Below are 18,920 nucleotides of genomic sequence, written 5' to 3' on the forward strand. Positions count from 1 at the left end.
TGCAGAGCAGGTACTCACTATGGCAATGGAAGCGTTTTCCTCTGGGCGCCAGGTGTGTATGTGGGGGGGGGGGGGTGTTTGGGGGCTGAGAGAAAAGGAACAACAGCATCTTCAGCCCCTGTTCTGAGATCCGAACTTGGCGGTGAGCTCCGAGCAAAAACTGAACCGTACATCTCTAGCAGTAATAAATCAAGAACCGAAGAATTGAAAAAGGTAATTTTACCTTAATCTCCCTGTATGTACCTTATTCTAAAATGAACCTTCATTTTCATATATTCCAACATGTGTCTCCCGCAAATCAAGAAGCACACAAAAGGGACGGGCACACTGTGTTGGGAGCATGGTAACGCCAGGTGTGGGCATGGACTGAATGCTGGGGGCATGCCCAATATTTAATAAGTGCTAAGGCACTCCCCATACCTGATAAAGCCATGAATTGCTACACACTACTGTCATGTTGAGCAGATGCATATATCCTAATTTTGTCCAGGCACATATGGTGCCTGACGGGACACAGCGCTCATATTGGGACTGATCAGCTAAATTGGAGCAGTTGGGTATGCACCTGAGCTATAAATTACTTATTTCCATATCAATCTTTGACATTTAGTAAAACTATCAATATTTCTTAAACCTAGTAATTTTTACGCTTCATTCAAACAGAGAAAGTATGCTGTACCCTCAGTCATCTACAGTAAGAAAGCAACTATAAGGGTTTTCTAGTTAAGTTTAAGGTCCCGATTTCCTACCCAGAGCCGTATCTAGACAATTTGGTGCCCTGTGCCGCAAAGACCATTGGTTCCCCTCCCCCTATATTTTAAGTATAGAACTTATGGGGAAGGAGCAGGGCCTCACGGCACACCCCCATGTTTGACTCCGGCAAGATAATCAACCAGATTGGTTTTGCCACTGTAACCCCTAATCAGGGTTATCATAGGTAAACATGTGGATAAGGAAAATGTAGTATACAGATGTAATAATTATATCTGTATGTATTGGGCTGTGGCCTGGATTGTATGTATTTGGTGGCATTGTGAGTGATGCACAGTAAATGATATCATTAGTGACAGTGGACATCTTTATTTATGATGGGGAAATGTGTATGAGCCCTCACGCTGCTATTCATGCATTGGTGGCAGGTAAGCCGTGGACAGAACTCTCCAGAAGCCCCGCACACCAGTGAGACTAGAATCACCACATGCTGAGGCCAAGAGTGACTCGGGCTGAAGGGGGGAAGGAAGCAACTCGCAGAGGGCACTATATAAGAGGAGGGCTGTGTCGTTTACCCGCGGCTGACAGAGCGCACTGCGCTGAGGTGGCCGCGGGAGGTCTGTGCTGCAGAGAACAGCACTGCCCATCAGAGGTGATGCCACCTTCACCTCTCGGTGAAGAGGTGGTCCCAGACTGTTGGTCCCAGCCTGCAGGTCACCCTTGCAACAGAGGTCCGGCCCACAAAAGGAGGAGCAGCTAATGAGGAGAGGCGGGGAGGAGAGCCAGTAAGCAGTGTCGTGGCGCCTTCCAATAAGGAAGAGGGAGCAGAGCCTGATTCAAGTAAAGTGGACAGGTCTGTGCAGTATTACACCACTTTGCAAACACCCACAGAAAGGCATTGCAAATTATCATTCCTGTAACAGTGCCGCCGTGGGGCAGCGATCATGCCGCACACAGAGCTCTGTGCTGTGGCACAGCTCACACAGCCCTAGTTACAGCCCTGTTCCCACCTATTATCATTGCCCTTCCCACATTAAATGATCTATTTTTTTAAACGTACACGATAATGAAAGCGATAAGCAATATTTGTATAATAAGTAGCGATACATAGCTTAGTGGGAAGGAAAATGTTTAATTTAATTGGAGAATCCCATTTTGCTGACGTGACTACTTGGAGATGCGGTACTATATATATTGGTCATTGTTAGCGCTCAAAGGAAGCATTAGCCTTTGGCAAAAGGTGTCTGGTGGGGGGGAATGGGGGCAGGAGTGGTGAGGGCGCTCCCAGAATACCAGGGCCCACAACATAGGACGTCTACATTAGAGAGGTGGCCATTTTCACTTTGCATCCCTGCCTCCTCCTGAGCTACAAGTTGGTAAGTAACAGGGTGGGGTTTATTGCTATAGCTTATTGGTGGAACCTTGGGTTGATCCCAATAGGGTGGTGGCAGTGGCAGATGTGAAAGTGACTGTCAGGCCACACAGAGACCGGGATGTACTAACATTGGCGCTACCGCCAGTCACCGCATCCCTACTGATCACATATGTACTAACATATGCGATCAGTACTGCAAAGAACAGCTCTTCTGATAAGAGCTGTCCTTTGCGACCCACTCTTCACCGTGGACTTCCGGGTTTATGACCCGGGAGTCCATCTGCGCATGCGCAGACTGACGCAGCGGCCGCGGGGCCAGTCGGATCCCTCAGACTAGCGCAATGCGGTAGAAGCCCATAGGCTTCTAAAGGGTAATGCCAGCAAAAGCTGTCGTTACTCTCCGCATCGGAGAGCCGGCGGTCAGGTGATGGTACATACGGAAATGCGGTAAAATCCAGAAAACGGGGTTTTTACCGTATTTTTCCTTTAGTACATCCTGGCCAGAGAGTCCTTAGCCAGGGTGCTGGGTTTATTGCTAAATAGAAGGTAACAGAGTAATACAGAAATATAGCAGGATACGAGTCTATACAGTGGTGATGCAATACAATAGCGGTAACCAGCAGTGCAACTGATCGGCCAATATATCTGCTGCCCCCGGCCAGTGTGCACCCACGATATGTCGTTCACAGACATATCGCATTGGCTGCGCTGCACAGCAGATGGATATCGGCAGGTGTGTACGGGCGGTCTGCAGACATATCTGTCCATCGGCAGGTGTGTACGGGCGGTCTGCAGACCGCCCGTACACACACAACGGCAGCCACGGGGAGGGGTCCGGGACACACCCCTGACCCGCCCGCCAGGACCTGCTGCAGCATGCAGATGATGGATGTTCAGTGTGTATGAACGACCATCATCTGCAGATACTGTATATCACTTAGATGTGTACCCATCTTTAGACAGTAAAGCAATTTAAACATGCTTGGGATAAGCATAAGGATATCCTTACAAAGAACTGAGGATCACATAGGGTTGAGGTTACTAATAGGTAAAAAAGGACAGACTAGATGGGCCAAGTGGTTCTTATCTGCTGTCAAATTCTATGTTTCTATGACAGCTTTAAGTAAGCATGTGAACTATTGTATTGTACGAACATTCTCAAAGATTAGGCCATAGATTGCATTGATACCAGTATGAGTAATACATCAAAAAAGATTTCCTCCTTTATCATAGAAAACTATGCTGCAGAATTGATGCAATCTACATATTTTTGGTGCAGAATAAATTCAATTTACCTGGCACAGGATCTGTCACAGATTTGATCACTAGGCCCTAAAGAACTTCACTGGCTACCAGTCATAGAGCAAATTGAGTTTGGAGTCCTATTCATAATTTAATAGGTCATTCATGCGCTGACATCAATATGTATCTGGTAACCCATATTTCTAAATCACACAATAAGAGTTTATCAGGCTGGCTGGCTGGCACAGCAGCAATTTTTACAGTTCATTTTGAAAGTAATACACTGAGCACAGCAAAGTAACTTACAGTATAATGAAAAAAAAAACATTATTGTAATGTAGACCAATGGTAAAAAGTAGATACATGGTGATATAGGGGCACAATAAGCGTAAAGTATGGGTAACAAACTGCAACCTAACATGCTTTTTTTTAAAGATAATTGCAACTAAAAAAATACTGCAAAGAATTCAGCAGTGTGCACCCGTACACACTGAGCCATTTCTTGCTCAGTGTTTACTTTGTACTTTTCTTTCATATTATGAACGGGTCATGTAGAAGATTGTGTGTGCAGCACACGCAATATCATTACCCCGACCTGACCGCTACAGGAGCGTTTAAAGTCATTTATCGGATTCAAAACACTCCAATGCTCCTGCATACACACTATCCAATTATCAGCTGATCCGCCAATTATCAGCTGTCCACCCGATTAATGGATAGGGTATACCCAGCATAATTCTCTCATAACATTTTACATCTGCCCCCACCTACAATGCAACATGCTTTTACCAAGGTGCAAATTGCTCCTTTTTTTGTCCTTTTTTTATTTGCTCCTAACTCTGCATCAGGCCTATAATGTTATAACCATTTCAGGTTGTACATCCTTTGAGGGTACACTTATTATACAAAGAAAAGGAAGACTTCTCCTTATAAGAAATCTATAAATATGGCAGCTCAAGTTCTATATCTAGACAGAGGAACATAAGACAACTGCAACTAGAAAAGTTATAAAGACACCGAACTAGGATTTAATCATAAGGAGGTTCCAAAACTTGCTACTGTTCCAAAAGGAGGTTCCAAAACTTGCTACTGTTCCAAAAATGGTAAAATACAACTATTAAGGCAATTCCTCCTAGAAGTGGTAATAATTTCTGCATACGGGATTCTGACGCTAGGAATGCCGACTCCGGAATCCCAAAACCAGTCAGAATCCTGGAGCCAGCATCCCGATCATCGGCATCCTGACGGTAAATTGGGTGGGTTAGGATTAGGCACTAAGTGGAGTGTTAGGCACCAGGGGGGGGAAGGGTTAGGCTGGGGGGGAGGTTAGTTTTAGACAGTAGGGGGGAAGGTTAGGTTTAGGGTGCGGGGAGGGAGAGTTAGAGGTAGGGCTACCGACAGGTGTCTGTATCCTAACCCTGTTGGGATGCCGCCATTGGGATTTTGACCACCAGGATCCTGAGGGCCGGCATCCAATACCCAACCTATTTCTCCTTTATAACCACCACAATATACACTAAATATTGCTTCTCTAATATTAAAAGTACAGTATCTGTATTATCAGTCACTTGGATCTGGTGCCTATGCAGAGTTAATGCAATTATAATGTGAGTTAAACCAATCAATTTACTAAGAGCTAGTGGCTCATTGTGCCTCATGCCTCATCTCTAATGCTGTGCATACACTATACAATTATCTGTCAGACATCTGTCCAATCTGGCTGGTTGGAATAAAAACCTGGTAATGTATGGGAGCCAATGACATTCAACCATTTGGTCCAAAAACGCTGGAAAACGGACAAAAATTATTGTTCAAATTGGTTAAATTCGTTTGATCTAACCAGTTAGATTGAACAACCATTTTTTTTTTTTTTTCCAGTGTTTGTGAGCAAGTGGTCGATTGTCATTTGCTCCCATACACTACCAGGTTTGCATTCCAACCAGCCAGATTGGCCAGATATCTGACAAATAATTGTATAGTGTATGCCCAGCATAAGTGATGGTAATATTCTCTAGTGAATTATTAGGCCAGATATTGGTTCAGCCAACCAAATAATTGCTTGAATTTTCTCAAGAACACATGGATTTCTATTGACCAGCATGGTGACAAATATGGGTACGATTTACATATAGCTAGGGACCACATTGTGCATCCTCTAATAAAACAAGTACAGGATTCCTATACTGTGGAAGTTTGAAGACATAAAACATTCTTAAGCGTTACTTCTGACACTGTTGCAAATGGTTATTTAATGTGTTTAGTTTTAAACTTTTGAAGTTTTCAAACCTTCTGGGCTTTCTTGTTGTCTACCTGCATAAATTCAATTGCAATGGGCTCCAAAGAAAAATCTGCATTCTATTCTTACACTATATTGCATATACAGAATAGATGATTTTTTTTTAACATTATTATTTGTTCATTTGAACAAGTCATTCAAACGTCAATCTATATATCAAAACAGAGCAATGATTCATAAGCTGTAAAATACTCTGCTGTGCTTGAAGCATATACTAGTATACAGTAATTCAGCAATTTGCCCAATGGCTAGATCTGAACATGTATGGCCAACTTTAGACAGATTGCAGGGGTTGCCAACATTTCTCTCTATGGGTTTAAGACTAAAGCTGCGTATCCACTTGCCGATTAAACAGAGCAATTGAACGATTACGACATCGTAATCATTCAATCGCTCATTAATCGTGCATGAGTCTGGCATGAAAATGTCGAAAACGACCAGCGATGCGCTCTCCCGCTGGTCGTTTCCGACATCAATCATCGCCCGAACATGCCGGTCAATCTACCGATAACGACAGATTGGGCATATTCGAGGGTGCCTGCACTGAATGACATATCGTTCAATGTGGGCACCTACAGGATGAGGAACGACTGAACGATTACGATGTCGTAATCGTTCAAACGTTCCTCAGTCGGCAAGTGGATACGCACCTTAAATGTTACACGTCCTAAAAGTTTCTGGAGTGCCACCACGATTGCAATGTATACAAAAATTTGCAAAAGAAAAAAATGGGCTTCCCTATCCTTCCTTTTTTGAGGCCAGCCCCCACAAAGGCTTGGACAGACATAAGAGACCATGTAACTGACCCTCTCAAAGAGTAAGAATGTATAATTCAAGTGAACAGTCTGAAACCTGGCATTCGAGCAAGTGGTGGGGCCCACTGGGGATTTCCCCTGTGGCCCACCGGGGATTTTCCCTGTGGCCCAGTCCAACCCTGCTGTTATTTGACTGAGCAGGAATAATCTACTCTCCAGAGGCCCAAGACATGTGAGGGAAGGAGGTATAAGAGAAGGGGAGAGTGCCTCATTTATCAACGAGTTTATCACTCAAAACTAGTGATAAATGTCACTATGTATGATAAATGGTGCTCCAGCCAATCAGCTCCCAACTGTCAAGTGTTAGAAAAATGACAGTTGGGAGCTGATTGGCTGGAGCACCATTCATCATACACAGTGATATTTATCACTAGTTTTGAGTGATAAACTCGTTGGTAAATGAGGCTGTATCTGGTGCATCCCCCACAGCTTGGAAGGCGCATAAGAATCACACTCCGTCAGAAATTCCTAGTATTTACTTTTGCCAAAGAGACTTTAGACATTACGGGCTCGATCCAATTAGGTGGGAATCACTCGCGGCACGAGTAAGTGTGGCTGTATGCTGGACTTACGGAACCGTCGGACTCGCAGATTTTTGTTTGCAGCCCCATAGATCGAGCCTTTCAAACCTGATTCAGAGTTGGATGGAAATTGGATGTATGTGCTCCTGCATTGTATGTGTAGGAAGATATATGTAAGCAGAGTTGTACGCATCTTGCGGTGCGCATGCTCCCTATATGTATGCTTCATTTGCTACTCTTTACCATCATCAGTGTGGACTTGCACTTCCCGTTATTAGGTGCAAGTGTGTTTAGGCTTGCGTCCAGGCCTGCGCAGAGTTGCCTTGTCACGCCCTCGATAAACTTTGACTACTTGGCTAGTGAAGATGTGATGTGTATGACAGTCTGCATAGTCTGTGCCTGTGTTGGTTGCGGAGCATGCGTAGTGTGAAAATACTCAGATATGCTCCGCTAAATGACATACGTTCAAATCAGCATCAGAGCCTTTCATTTTTCCATCTTCATTCATGTTTAAACTTTTAGACAGTAAGGGCTCCATTTACTAACGCTTTTTTTTATGATATTGTGCGCTACCGCTCGCCGCAAGTTTTTTTTTTAAAACCGGAAATCACTACTGACCCGCTCGCTGGCGAGCTGTAGTGGTATTGAGGCAGCCAGCTGTGTTTTTCTGCCCATCTGGCTGCTGGCAAGTGAAGAGGATCAGTGTGGACACCAGTAAACGGGAGGAAGGAGGCGGTGAGCTGGATGGAGTGGGCAGAGACCGGGGGTGGAGAGTGGGAGGAAAGGGGTATAGATGGGGGGGAGGGGCGGACAAAGCTCCTAGCCGACACCTTAGCGCTCGTCAGCGCTATATATTAATGTGACTGCACCCTGGAGAGTTTCAATCAAGACGTCGAGCGTTAAGTGACACACACCGCTCGTTATTATATAAGGGTCTATTTACTAAGCAGTGTTAGGAGACAGAGTGAAAAGTGATAAGAAAGTAATAAGGTGCCAGCCAATCAGCTCCCAACTGTCATTTTTCATACACAGCCTGTGAGATGACAGTTGGGAGCTGATTGGCTGGCACCTTGTCACTTTTCACTCCTAACACTGCTTAGTAAATAGACCCCATAGTATCACACTGCTATTGCCGATATGAACTTAGAATAGTGCTGCCTTAAAACAGTGGTATCGGTCATGATAAATAGCTCCGACTATAAGTAACATATGCAACAAGCTTGTAATGGATGAAACTCGTTAGTAAATAAAACATAAAACATCTTATTACTCACAGTTAAATAAAAACACCAAAGATCACAAACATACACAGCCAGGGGCGGCTTAAGAGAGGAGGGGGCCCATGTGCTGTCTCCGTGCTGGCCCTCTCCTCTCTTTCCGGCGGCACAGCGGGATATACTCTGGCACTGTGTCAGAGTATACTGTGCATGCCCAGGTCTCCTGTGATTTTTCTACTGCGCAAATCTTCGTGAAAGCGGCCGCAGCACCATTTTTCCTGGTGATTTGTGGAGTGCCGCCGCGAGACTCCGATGCGGTAAGTACAATACATGGATGTAGGGTGTTTGGTGTAGGCCCCTGTGCACCACACACCCTGCACCCATTATAGATATGCCACTGTACACAGCATGCAATGCCATGGTTCTGAATGAAAAGTATTAGAAGATTCTTTCTGTGAATCTATTCCAGACATGGGGCAATTAAAAGGGAAGACTGACTGTCTCTCCAAAAGTGACGCCCGTGGAAGGTACTGTATGCATCATTTATCTTACTAAGAATATGAATATAACATTTCATTTAATACACTTTATCCAAGGAGCCCAGGATCAAGTCATAATTTGTACTTACATGTGGTGAAGCTGACACTGGCGCTCCGGCTGGCTTGGGGCCCGATGCTGGCTGCCAAAGAGACTGAATAATGGGTTCGAGGGAGAAGGCTCTGCAGCTGAAACTCCTGGCTATCCCCATCAATGAGAATGGTCTCCCCTGAGACTGAATGACAAGAGAAAAGGCATTAGTACAGTATAGAGCTGCATAATCCTACCATCCATGTGTCAGTCGTCATCCCCTGCGCAGAGGTTAATGCTTATTTACAAACACCTGCAGGCGGTAGCAGCACATCCAGGCATCTGTGCGCTGCTTATATTGCTCCCCTGGCAAGCACACCTGGATTTATATAAAATTGATGTGTGTAGATAAGTTCCTGGTGTGTGATCTTTACTGACCCGTATGGTGTGTCAGAGTGATTATGTAACTCTCTACGTCCGCCCTTGGTGGCTCCCATAGCAGAACAGCTCCCGAGTCACTGATGTTACTGGTCCTCAGGCCAAATGGAGGATCCATGGCTACAGCGAGAAAATAAATAGATTAAGACGGCACATCGATGAGCATTGATGGTGGATGACAGATGCGCTGTGCGAGAGGAGCTTTGTGCATTGACTAGTGTCACCGCAGTGTGAGTGCTAAAGGCCTCAGCACACACTGACAGTCAGTCATAATAGGTTCATTATAGAGTTATATTGTCCTGGTGATTATACTTTGTGCTGATGATAGCAATATTTCGTCCAGCCGTTTCCAAGCTTCTATGCTGTGTGGCTCCATACTGTCAGCCAGTTCTAGCTCATCAATATGTATATACAGATGAAGCAGGGTTTCTTACTGTGAAGGTCTCCTTGTCATAGATAATTGTTTTATCAAATTCGCTCGCATGTACTAAGCTATTCACAGATCATTTATTAGGAAGTCTATCAAATGATCGCAAAAAAAGTTCCTTTTACCCTTTAACTATGGTTCAGTTGTCATAACAGTACATTCTGTGCGGGGCCCATTTATTATCTAATTTTTGACCCAATAATTATAATTTCTTATCGCCGCTCTTCACTTCCCGAGGGCCGCCACGGTACTGCGCATGTGCAAGTGGTGAGTGCCGGAGAGGGCTCTCCCTGTGCTGTCTGATATATGTAGCCTATAGGCTTACAATGGCTAACGCAATCTTCAGATTTGCCTTTGTAGCTGGGTAAAGTCAGCAGGATAGCAGCCCAATAGGATTCTACATGGCTGCTTTTATAAACGGGCGATCGCAGCAGATAGCTTCGACATCTGCTGCTATCCCCTATAGATACATACAGGGGATACATAATACTTGTGGGTACCCCCCCAGAAAACACCCATCTTTCCACAAATATTAATTGATAAATAGGCCGCTATGTGTCTTATGCATAATAAATACATGTGGCCCATATAAGGTGAGGTGATTATTTTTACATGTGGCTCACCAGCTTTTGTGGAACCATAAGTGCCAGCATGCCCCAATAAGTGCCAGCATGCCCCAACAATCAGAGTCTGGCAGGGCACATTGGTAACTGGTGTTCCTCTGCAGCTGTGCAGCCACGGGTTGCCTATATTTATTCCATACTGACCTGTCACCGCCATGATGGTGACTCTCTCACTCTCCTCACGACCCCAGACACTGCTCAGACTGATCTTGTGCTCAGTGGTTGGTTGCAGATTGCTGAGGGTGTACTGAGTCTGATCATTAGCAATTACCACACTGTCCATTCTCCCTGCAGAGGGCAAACCACAGACATTCATAAGCACAGAAACGTAATCCTGCTTTAACGCTACGGCTACTTATACTGGGATATGGATGGTTGGTAGTGTACAGAAGACCTTTTCCAGTAAAAACCAAATGGTTGGTTTCAATTCTGCATTATTTCTATCTCTAGCACATCGAAAAGAGTGGAAAAAAGTGAATGGTACATACCTAGTAGTAAACGGGATGTGGTCGTAATCCCGACCGCAGGGATTCCAGCGCTCAAAATGCCGGCGCCGGAATCCCGACACCGGTCAGAATCCCGGCGCCGCCATCCCGACCGCCAGAATCCAGCAAGTAGCGGGGTTAGGGGGAGGGTTAGGTGTTAGGTTTAGGGTGCGGGGAGGAGGAGGTTAGGGAGAGGGGGAGGAGGAGGTTAGGGTTAGGCACCGGGGAGGGAGGGTTAGGGGTAGGTAGAGGGGGAGGATTAGGATACCGACCGACAGGTGTCTGTATCCTAATCCTGTCGGGATGCCGGCGTCGGGATTCTGACTGCCAGGATACCGAGAGCTGGCATCCCGTACCCAACCCATAGTAAACATGCACCATTCATTTTTGGAATGAGATTCCCCTTTAATCTTTTCTTTCTTTCTTTTCAGCAGCTTAGTTATTTGTTTTCTGCATAGATCTCCCACGTGCTATTGATACTTGTGTGTGTGTGTGTGTGTGTGTCTGTGTGTTTTCAGCAAGATAAGTGGTTCCACATAGTACAAGATTGCTGGGATTCCCAGAATCTATGAAGCCAGTGCACCTAGACATTTGCCAGTGCCTACATTTTGATGTAAGTTACATTGGAACTATGGCTGTACACTATGCACTAATATTTGCATTAAGCACAGCACTGAAGTTAGCAGTGGGTGGCAGGGCCGGCTTGAGGCACGTTCTGTCTGTGCGGCCGCAAAATGGCACCAGGACCGCAACCTGGTCAGCTCCAGGAGAACTCGCCCTCCACCACCACGCTGGAGTTATTAGTATATAACCTCAGGGGGAGGGAAGGGGCAGAGGGGGAGGGCAGTGGGAGTGTAGAACAAAACGGCGCTGGGTGCCAAGAAACATAGCACTGGCCCTGATGGGTGGGTGTCGTGCTCCTTATCTGCACCCCTTTCAAGTCCTGCCTTTAGTTACAGGTTTTTCTTTAAAAATTAAAGCCTAAGCCTGATGGCACATGAGTGCCAACATTGTGAAAGAGAGATGTTAAATAGGTTAGCCTGCTAAGGGTTACTTTTATATGGGCACTTGATTGACAGTTGCTGAGAGGAGGCCTCTAACTTTGGGATTGTGAGGGGGTGGGTGTATTGGATGCAATCAATAGTTTGGGTTGAGGAGCTTACTTCCTCTTTCCACTTGGATGTTTCCAGCTCACCCTGCCCCTCTTTGTTACTTTTTAGGATGTGTTTTTCTGCCGTTTCTATTTTTCTATTTGTTTATCCAGGTTCCTTCATTATAACATTTTCCTTGCAGAGGAAGTGTAGCTTGGTGGGTGGCTACTGCTGAGCGCCCAAAGAGGGGGCAAGAGCTAGAACCTCCCCTTTCATGGAGAGAGTTGTATCTGTCCTAAATGGGACACCTTCATATTTAAGGTCGGGTGGGGCCTTTGTAATTTAGGTTGTTTTTTGGTCGGGGGCATACAGTACATCTGCCCCCATTTGTAAATAGTACTTATGGCTAGAGATGGGAGCTGCAGTGCTTCCTTGGTCACCCATCATTTATATATTTATTTAATAAAAGCTGGGATCTTAGAATGTACAGTATGCTTGTTATTTATGGATTTAGTAAAGGGGGGGATAGTTTTATAATGTTTTGGTTATTATACATTCTCAAAGTCATCAACTGACTTAATTCTACATTTATTTCTACAAAATGACAATCTCCAGGCAAGCATCAATGTCATACTCCACTGCACTGTACGGGGACAAAGGAAGAAGTTGCTTCTAAAGAAAGTCTTGCAGCATATTTATCACAGACAGGTTGAGAATTCTCAATGACTATTCTTGATACCTTTAGTCGACTGGTAAGAAAGTCGGTAATGGTGGAATGAGGAAGGCGGAGGTCTCCAAACCACTGTCATGGAGTCTTCTGTCACATTAATCACTGATACATCCATAGGGGGCGCCACTCCTTCAGAAAAGACAAACAAAACATCATTAAACACAAACGGTTTCAGATTTCTATATGGATAATTATATCCATAAGGAGAAATTAAAGAGGCATAAGCCAACAACATATAATAGCAAAGAAAAAAGAGATTGTACATGAATTCATGGATATGAAGTAAGTTTTATGGGATGACAAGTCTCAGGTCACCCACCTGTAGTTACTGTGCCTTCCACCAGTTCTGCTCTCAGGGTCCCATGGACAGGTAGCAGGGTAACCAGGTACTCTGTGCTGGGCAGCAGGTCCGAGAGGCATGTTTGCCGCATTGATGCATCTAGAGAGAGCTCCATAGGTTCGCTGCCCCCAATGGGGGTATAGCTAAGTATAAACCTGTCAGCTGGTGGGGAGGGGTCAGTCCATGAAACGTTTACACTGTAAGCTGTGATTCCAGAGAAATAAAGCTGTGTGATTGGACGGAATCCTAAGGGTCAGAGAAAAATGCACACATGATTAGATGCTCCATCTTCTTGCATAACATCATATGTGTAAGTCAGAGGTTCCCAAACTCTGGACCTGATTCATTACCGATCGCAACTGCGATTACGCACGCAATCGGCCGATTGTTGGGTTCTGTGTATGCATCACAGAGCGTGAAGACTAAACTGCGATTGGGATAGCTATCGCAGTGACTACGCAGACCCATCGCAGAGTGATTGATGGGAAGTGACTGTTTGGGGGTGGTGACAGGGGGTAGTCGGTGTCACGCAGACGTGCCAATGCATTTGAATGCCGTTGCAGGGGTGTGCGTAATTTAGAAATTCGATGTCATACGCAGCTTGGGCTTTCACTGCGTGCGATGAGGTTAGCAATTCCTGAATAAGGTCTGATCTTGTGTAAGTGTGCGTGAGGCTCCGATGGTACTCGATGTTACCAATGGTTTCGCAGATTTGCAAAGTATTACGGATGTGTGTAAGGTAAAGTTGGCGTCCTTATGTTTGGCTGCGACGGCATTGCGGTAGCAATCATTAGCATATTTTCGCAGTGAGACTGCATGCATAATGGCAACTGCGATCGCAAAAGCGATCTGTAATGAATCAGGCCCTCTGTCCTCAAGTCACCCTAACAGACTAGGATCTAAGGATAACCATGCTTAGGCACGGAATCGGTATGTAATGCCGGTGGCTGAATAGCCGCCAGATCATATACCGATAGCAATAGACCGGAGGACCCAAATCCCGACTGGGCCTGGTAAGCACACTAACCCTCCCATCTCCCTACCCTAACCCTCCATTAGTGGTGCCTAACCTACCCCCTAGTGCCTAACCCTAACCTCCCCCCGTTAGTGCCTAACCTTAACCCCCCACCCCACACCCTAACCCTCCCATGGGGTCCTAACTCCCTCTAGTGGTGCCCTTTCCTACCCTAACCCTCCCGGGAGGGTGCCTTTCCCTAAGTGGAGGGTGCCTTTCCCTAAGGGATCCCTAAACCTAGCACCCTCCTTCCCCCGCGGCTAGAACCTAAGATACCCGGCTTACTTTCGTTCGGTATGCTGGTTGTCAAGATTTCGTAGTGGGGCTATCTTTAGTCCCATGTCGGGCTTTCAATGTTGGGATAGTGCCCGCCGGTATCCTGACTACATCCCCTTGGGCGCAGGTGACTTAGGGCCTGATTCAGACCCACTCGTGAGCGGCTGTCCGCTCGCAAGTGGGTCGATGTTCTGCACTGAGCATGCGCACGACGGAGGGAGCTCCGTCGTGCGCATGCGCCAGACGCGACGAGCGAAGGAAAGTCCTTCGCTCGTTGTGTCTGATCAAAGGGGGCGTGCTGTCGATGTTGATTGACAGCACGCCCCCTTTGGTGGGCGTGCCTCCCTGACGGGGGAGTTCCCACGGGAACGCCTCCCGTCAGAAGCCGGCCCACTGACATCACTAGTGATGTCAGTGGGAGTGATTTTGGCTCTGATAGAGCCAAAATCACTCCGGAGCTTGCGGTTGAAAACCTCAACCGCAGGCTCCGGCTCGCAGTTTCGATGGTCGCGATGGTCACGACCATCGCGGCCATCAAAATGCACGCTCGTATAGGCTGTGGGTGGTGACCCACAGCTATACGAGCGTCCAGGAGGACGCTCCATAGTTATGGAGGACGGCCCTCATTCAGAGCGTGCGCTCTGCTCAGAGCGTACGGCTCTGAATGAGGGCCTTAATTAGTACTCAGTCTTTTCATTGATCAGTGCTCAACCATGGATATACTTAAAAACAGGACCGTAAGGGTGCCTTGAGAACAAAGTTTGGGAACCTTTGTGCCCTGTGTACTGCTAGAACAACAGATGGGAACATTTTCAATTATCCACATGCTGATATAGGAACATAAAGATAAATCCTTAGCTGTCCTATATTTGGATATAACAGCTTATGTACAACTCATATATTTAACCGTATATTATATATTTCTTTCCATGTGAATGTCCCTTTAAATATTATTTTCTTGGAAGATACATGGGGGCACCGGCCGCTTGCTGGACTGTAGTAGCTGGCAGAGAAAAAGTATGCGAAGGAGCAGTACAGAAAAAAAACGAGACAGAGAGAGAAATAATTTATCTCATTTACATATATAATTTGCATATTGTCTAGAAACGCCAGAAACAATTTAAGCCTAAAACATTGTTTTCTCTCGGAAAGGGAATAATGAATTAATAGATACGGAGAATGCAAGTCCGGTCACTGACTCAACATAATAAATAGGCTCCTATAAATAATTTGCTTTACTTTTTTTTATTGCTACAAATACGCAGTGATCTTTAAGTAAAATTTATGACCTAATTTGTTTTGCACTGAGGTAGCTGTAATACAAATCTCTGATGCACTAACCAGGTTGAATGTGAGAGTAGGCAGAATAACAATAACAGTTCTGTTCTGCTGGTTCAAGGTTCGTCGTCAGAGCTGGATGTGTATGCACGGGAAATGATAATAATATAATATCACAGTACATTTATAGTATGAATGGGTACCTGTAAAGGCATCCACCGTAATCTCTCTGCTCTGCTGCCTCCCCCTCTCTGCAATGATGGTAATGGTGTATTCTGTTCCAGGGTCAAGGTCCGTGAGGTCATTCTGGGAGCTCTCAGGGGGAACTGTGATTTCGGCAGCCATGCCAGAAGACGGTGTGAAAGAAATACGGTAGTGGTCAATGGGACCCTGGGCTTTTGTCCAGGCGAGGGAGATGGTCTTGTCAGTGGAACCAGTGACTATTAGATCACTTGGACTGTCCAAGTCTAGTAGAGAACACAAAGGCAATAAAGACTTCAATAAACATCTTGTTAAAGCGAGATAAGTACCAATGACCATAATAGTGTGAAAGAAGCTATGACTGAATGTGTTTAGCTGGAGTCACGTGCTGTGATATGGGTGAGGATATTACCAGATTGGCACAATATCACCAAAGCAAGCTTTAGGGCCTGATTCAGACCCACTCGCGAGCGGCTGTCCGCTCGCAAGTGGGTCGATGTTATGCACTGAGCATGCGCACGACGGAGGGAGCTCCGTCGCGCGCATGCGCCAGACGCGACGAGCGAAGGAAAGTCCTTCGCTCGTTGTGTCCGATCAAAGGGGGCGTGCTGTCAATGTTGATTAACAGCACGCCCCCTTTGGTGGGCGTGCCGGGGGAGTGCCTCCCTGACGGGGGCGTTCCCACGGGAACGCCTCCCGTCAGAAGCTGGCCCACTGATAGAGCCAAAATCACTCCGGAGCTTGCGGTTGAAAACCTCAACCGCAGGCTCCGGCTCGCAATTCCGATGGTCGCGATGGTCTCGACCATCGCGGCCATCAAAAAGCACGCTCGTATCGCCTGTGGGTGGTGACCCACAGCTATACGAGCGTCCAGGAGGACGCTCCATGAAAATGGAGCCCGGCCCTCATTCAGAGCGTGCGCTCTGCTCAGAGCGTACGGCTCTGAATGAGGGCCTTAATGTCTTCCTAACCAATTAGGTAACTGCCAACTAGCAAGCCCCCAAGTGATCTGGGTGCTCGCCTCAAACACCAAATTGACAGTGGGTCCTATTCTGTAGTGTTGCACCCTTCATTTCTGTTCCATCATTTCATGTTCATACTGAGCGGCACGATCGGCCCAAGTGTAGCGTGACTGTTGGCTGCCACATGGTCATATCAGAAGCTAATTTTGCAGTAATCCAATGAGCAAACGCAAAGCAATCAGTAACATATACCAACAACTTGGCTGTTTGGCAGTATTTGCTGCATGTGATATAGTCCGGTTGCCCATGCAGCATGGCCACCCAGACAATGTCACTAACGACCGCGGGAGCGCACATATTGGGCATATACACTGAGTGATCTGGCCAATATGTTGTTCCGATTCGCCCGGAAACGACATATCGGGCCAACATCACTCCAGCATATACCCAGCTTTAGAAAAGATCTTGGTCCTTATGTAATAGCCTACGAGATGCAAGCTCAGTTGAGATTCCGGCTAGTCTGTCCCTATTTTTAAAGCGGCAATCACTTAAAAGCAAAAACCACTTTGGTTTTGCCTTTTAGTTGATTGCCGCTTAAACATTTTTGGTAGTCTCACCGGATTCACACCTATGCCTGCAACTCAAGGGCTATTAGATAAGTACCTTCGAGCCTATATTAAAGGTTGATGTAATTCTATTTGCTCCATGTAAGATTATGACTAGTGTGTAATCTATCACATGCTGCATGAACACAATTTATGCCCATATTTTCAGTTTAGCGTTATATGCGCATGGAAAGATGGTTTAGGCCCTAAACCGTCTTTCCATGCGCATATAACGCTAAACTTTAGGGGAATTCACATGTAAGTTCAATATAGCAAGGTCAGAGTAATGCACATCAGTTATGCCCCTTAGAGATGCATCCAATTTTGAGATACGCTTTTTAGAAAGTGCACATATACTGTATGCATCCTATAGGCCTAGTGCAAATCATCCTACAGGCCTAGTGCAACCAACACAAAATACAGCAGCGTAAACGTTTTGCGTGTATGCAAAAGTCTAAATTTTTTCTTAAACTCCAAATCCGGTCCCTAACGTGTAAGGTTCTCTCCAACATACCATAATGTCTACTGTTAAAAGTGTAAAGTAGATTTATCACGTACAGTCCATGGAAATATCAATTTTTAGGGAAAACTGGATGTGCATTTAGTTATATTTGACAATAGTTATATCATTTCTGAATATTATATTTTGTGTATTGCGGCAGAGTTGTTTTGAAACCTGTGAGTCAAAGCTGGCGCTATCAGGAGCCACAGCTGGCATGCCAGTGAATGATAAAAATATAAATTACAGCTATTCAATAATTGAATAATTCAGAAAAGGCAGTTACTGCAAAGTGCTGGCAGTCAGTAGCTCAGTAAAGATTCCACTGGAACCTGATGATATGAAAGTTTGAATGATGGTTCCAACATTAGAACTGTGAACATGGGCTCTATGTGCTAAACCTTGGATAGAGATAAAGTGGACGGAGATAAAGGAGCTCATTCATAGCCGCTCGCAAGTGGCCACTCGCTCGTTCGTGGCCGATGGTAAGCGACTGCGCATGCGTACGCTTCGTTCTGTGCGTGCGCGAACTACTCGGTTTGATCAGAATCCGCTCGCTCGCCCAGCAAAGACAGCCCAGTGTAATGAGTGTCAGGAGAGGCCGTTTGTGGGTGGTAAAAGGGGCAGGACTCTAATAACAGGGGTGTGGAGGTGCGAACGTAGGCGTGCCTGAGTGTAGCAACGCCGTTGCAGAGGCGTGCATAATTAACAGCCAGCGTCATAGTACACGTCACATGCCTGTTTTTTACACTGAAGTCCTCGCAGTGCTTGTGGTAGGGTAAGGCAACCACAAGCGCTGCAATCGCTTCCGATTGTCCTCGATGTACCAATGTTTTAATACACTTCCTGGAGATGACGTTTGCTAGTGGGCGTCTCCTCATAAGCTAAAGGGCGTCTATAGACACAAAGTGATCGCTCGCCAAAACAAAGTGGGTGTGCTTATGCCTTTCCAAGTGAGTGACTGCCTTTCCGTCTCTTAGCCGAATTTGCATCCGCTGGGTGCGAGTGATCGCATCTAGCGAGCGGGTCTGAATCAGGTCCAAAGTACCAACCAATCAGCTCCTGTCATTTTTCAAACACAGCCTGTAAAGTGACAGGAGCTGATTGATTGGTACTTTATCTCTCTCCAAGGCTTAGTACATAGACACCTGTATCTGCTATGAGCATTGTGTATACAAAGGCAGACAGGCTTACAGTTTTACTAAG

The 18,920-nt window shown here is 45.8% G+C and overlaps 1 protein-coding gene across 2 annotated transcripts in view; it reads right to left on the reverse strand.

Moving 5' to 3' along the window:
- The window catches only part of TNR (tenascin R), a 459,197-nt gene that overhangs the window by 63,005 nt on the left and 377,272 nt on the right, over positions 1–18,920 (reverse strand). For both annotated transcript variants that reach the window (XM_088461904.1, XM_088461903.1), the window contains exons 10-15: positions 15,651–15,914; positions 12,858–13,124; positions 12,548–12,667; positions 10,377–10,520; positions 9,183–9,302; positions 8,806–8,949 (exon numbers count right to left, since the gene is read on the reverse strand). In XM_088461904.1, coding sequence (XP_088318030.1) covers positions 8,806–8,949; positions 9,183–9,302; positions 10,377–10,520; positions 12,548–12,667; positions 12,858–13,124; positions 15,651–15,914 — 1,059 coding nt within the window. The remainder of the gene's footprint in view (positions 1–8,805; positions 8,950–9,182; positions 9,303–10,376; positions 10,521–12,547; positions 12,668–12,857; positions 13,125–15,650; positions 15,915–18,920) is intronic.

The sequence above is a fragment of the Taudactylus pleione genome, unplaced genomic scaffold, assembly GCF_031769625.1.
Source record: "Taudactylus pleione unplaced genomic scaffold, aTauple2 ptg001123l, whole genome shotgun sequence".
In the NCBI taxonomy this organism is placed as follows: domain Eukaryota; kingdom Metazoa; phylum Chordata; class Amphibia; order Anura; family Myobatrachidae; genus Taudactylus; species Taudactylus pleione.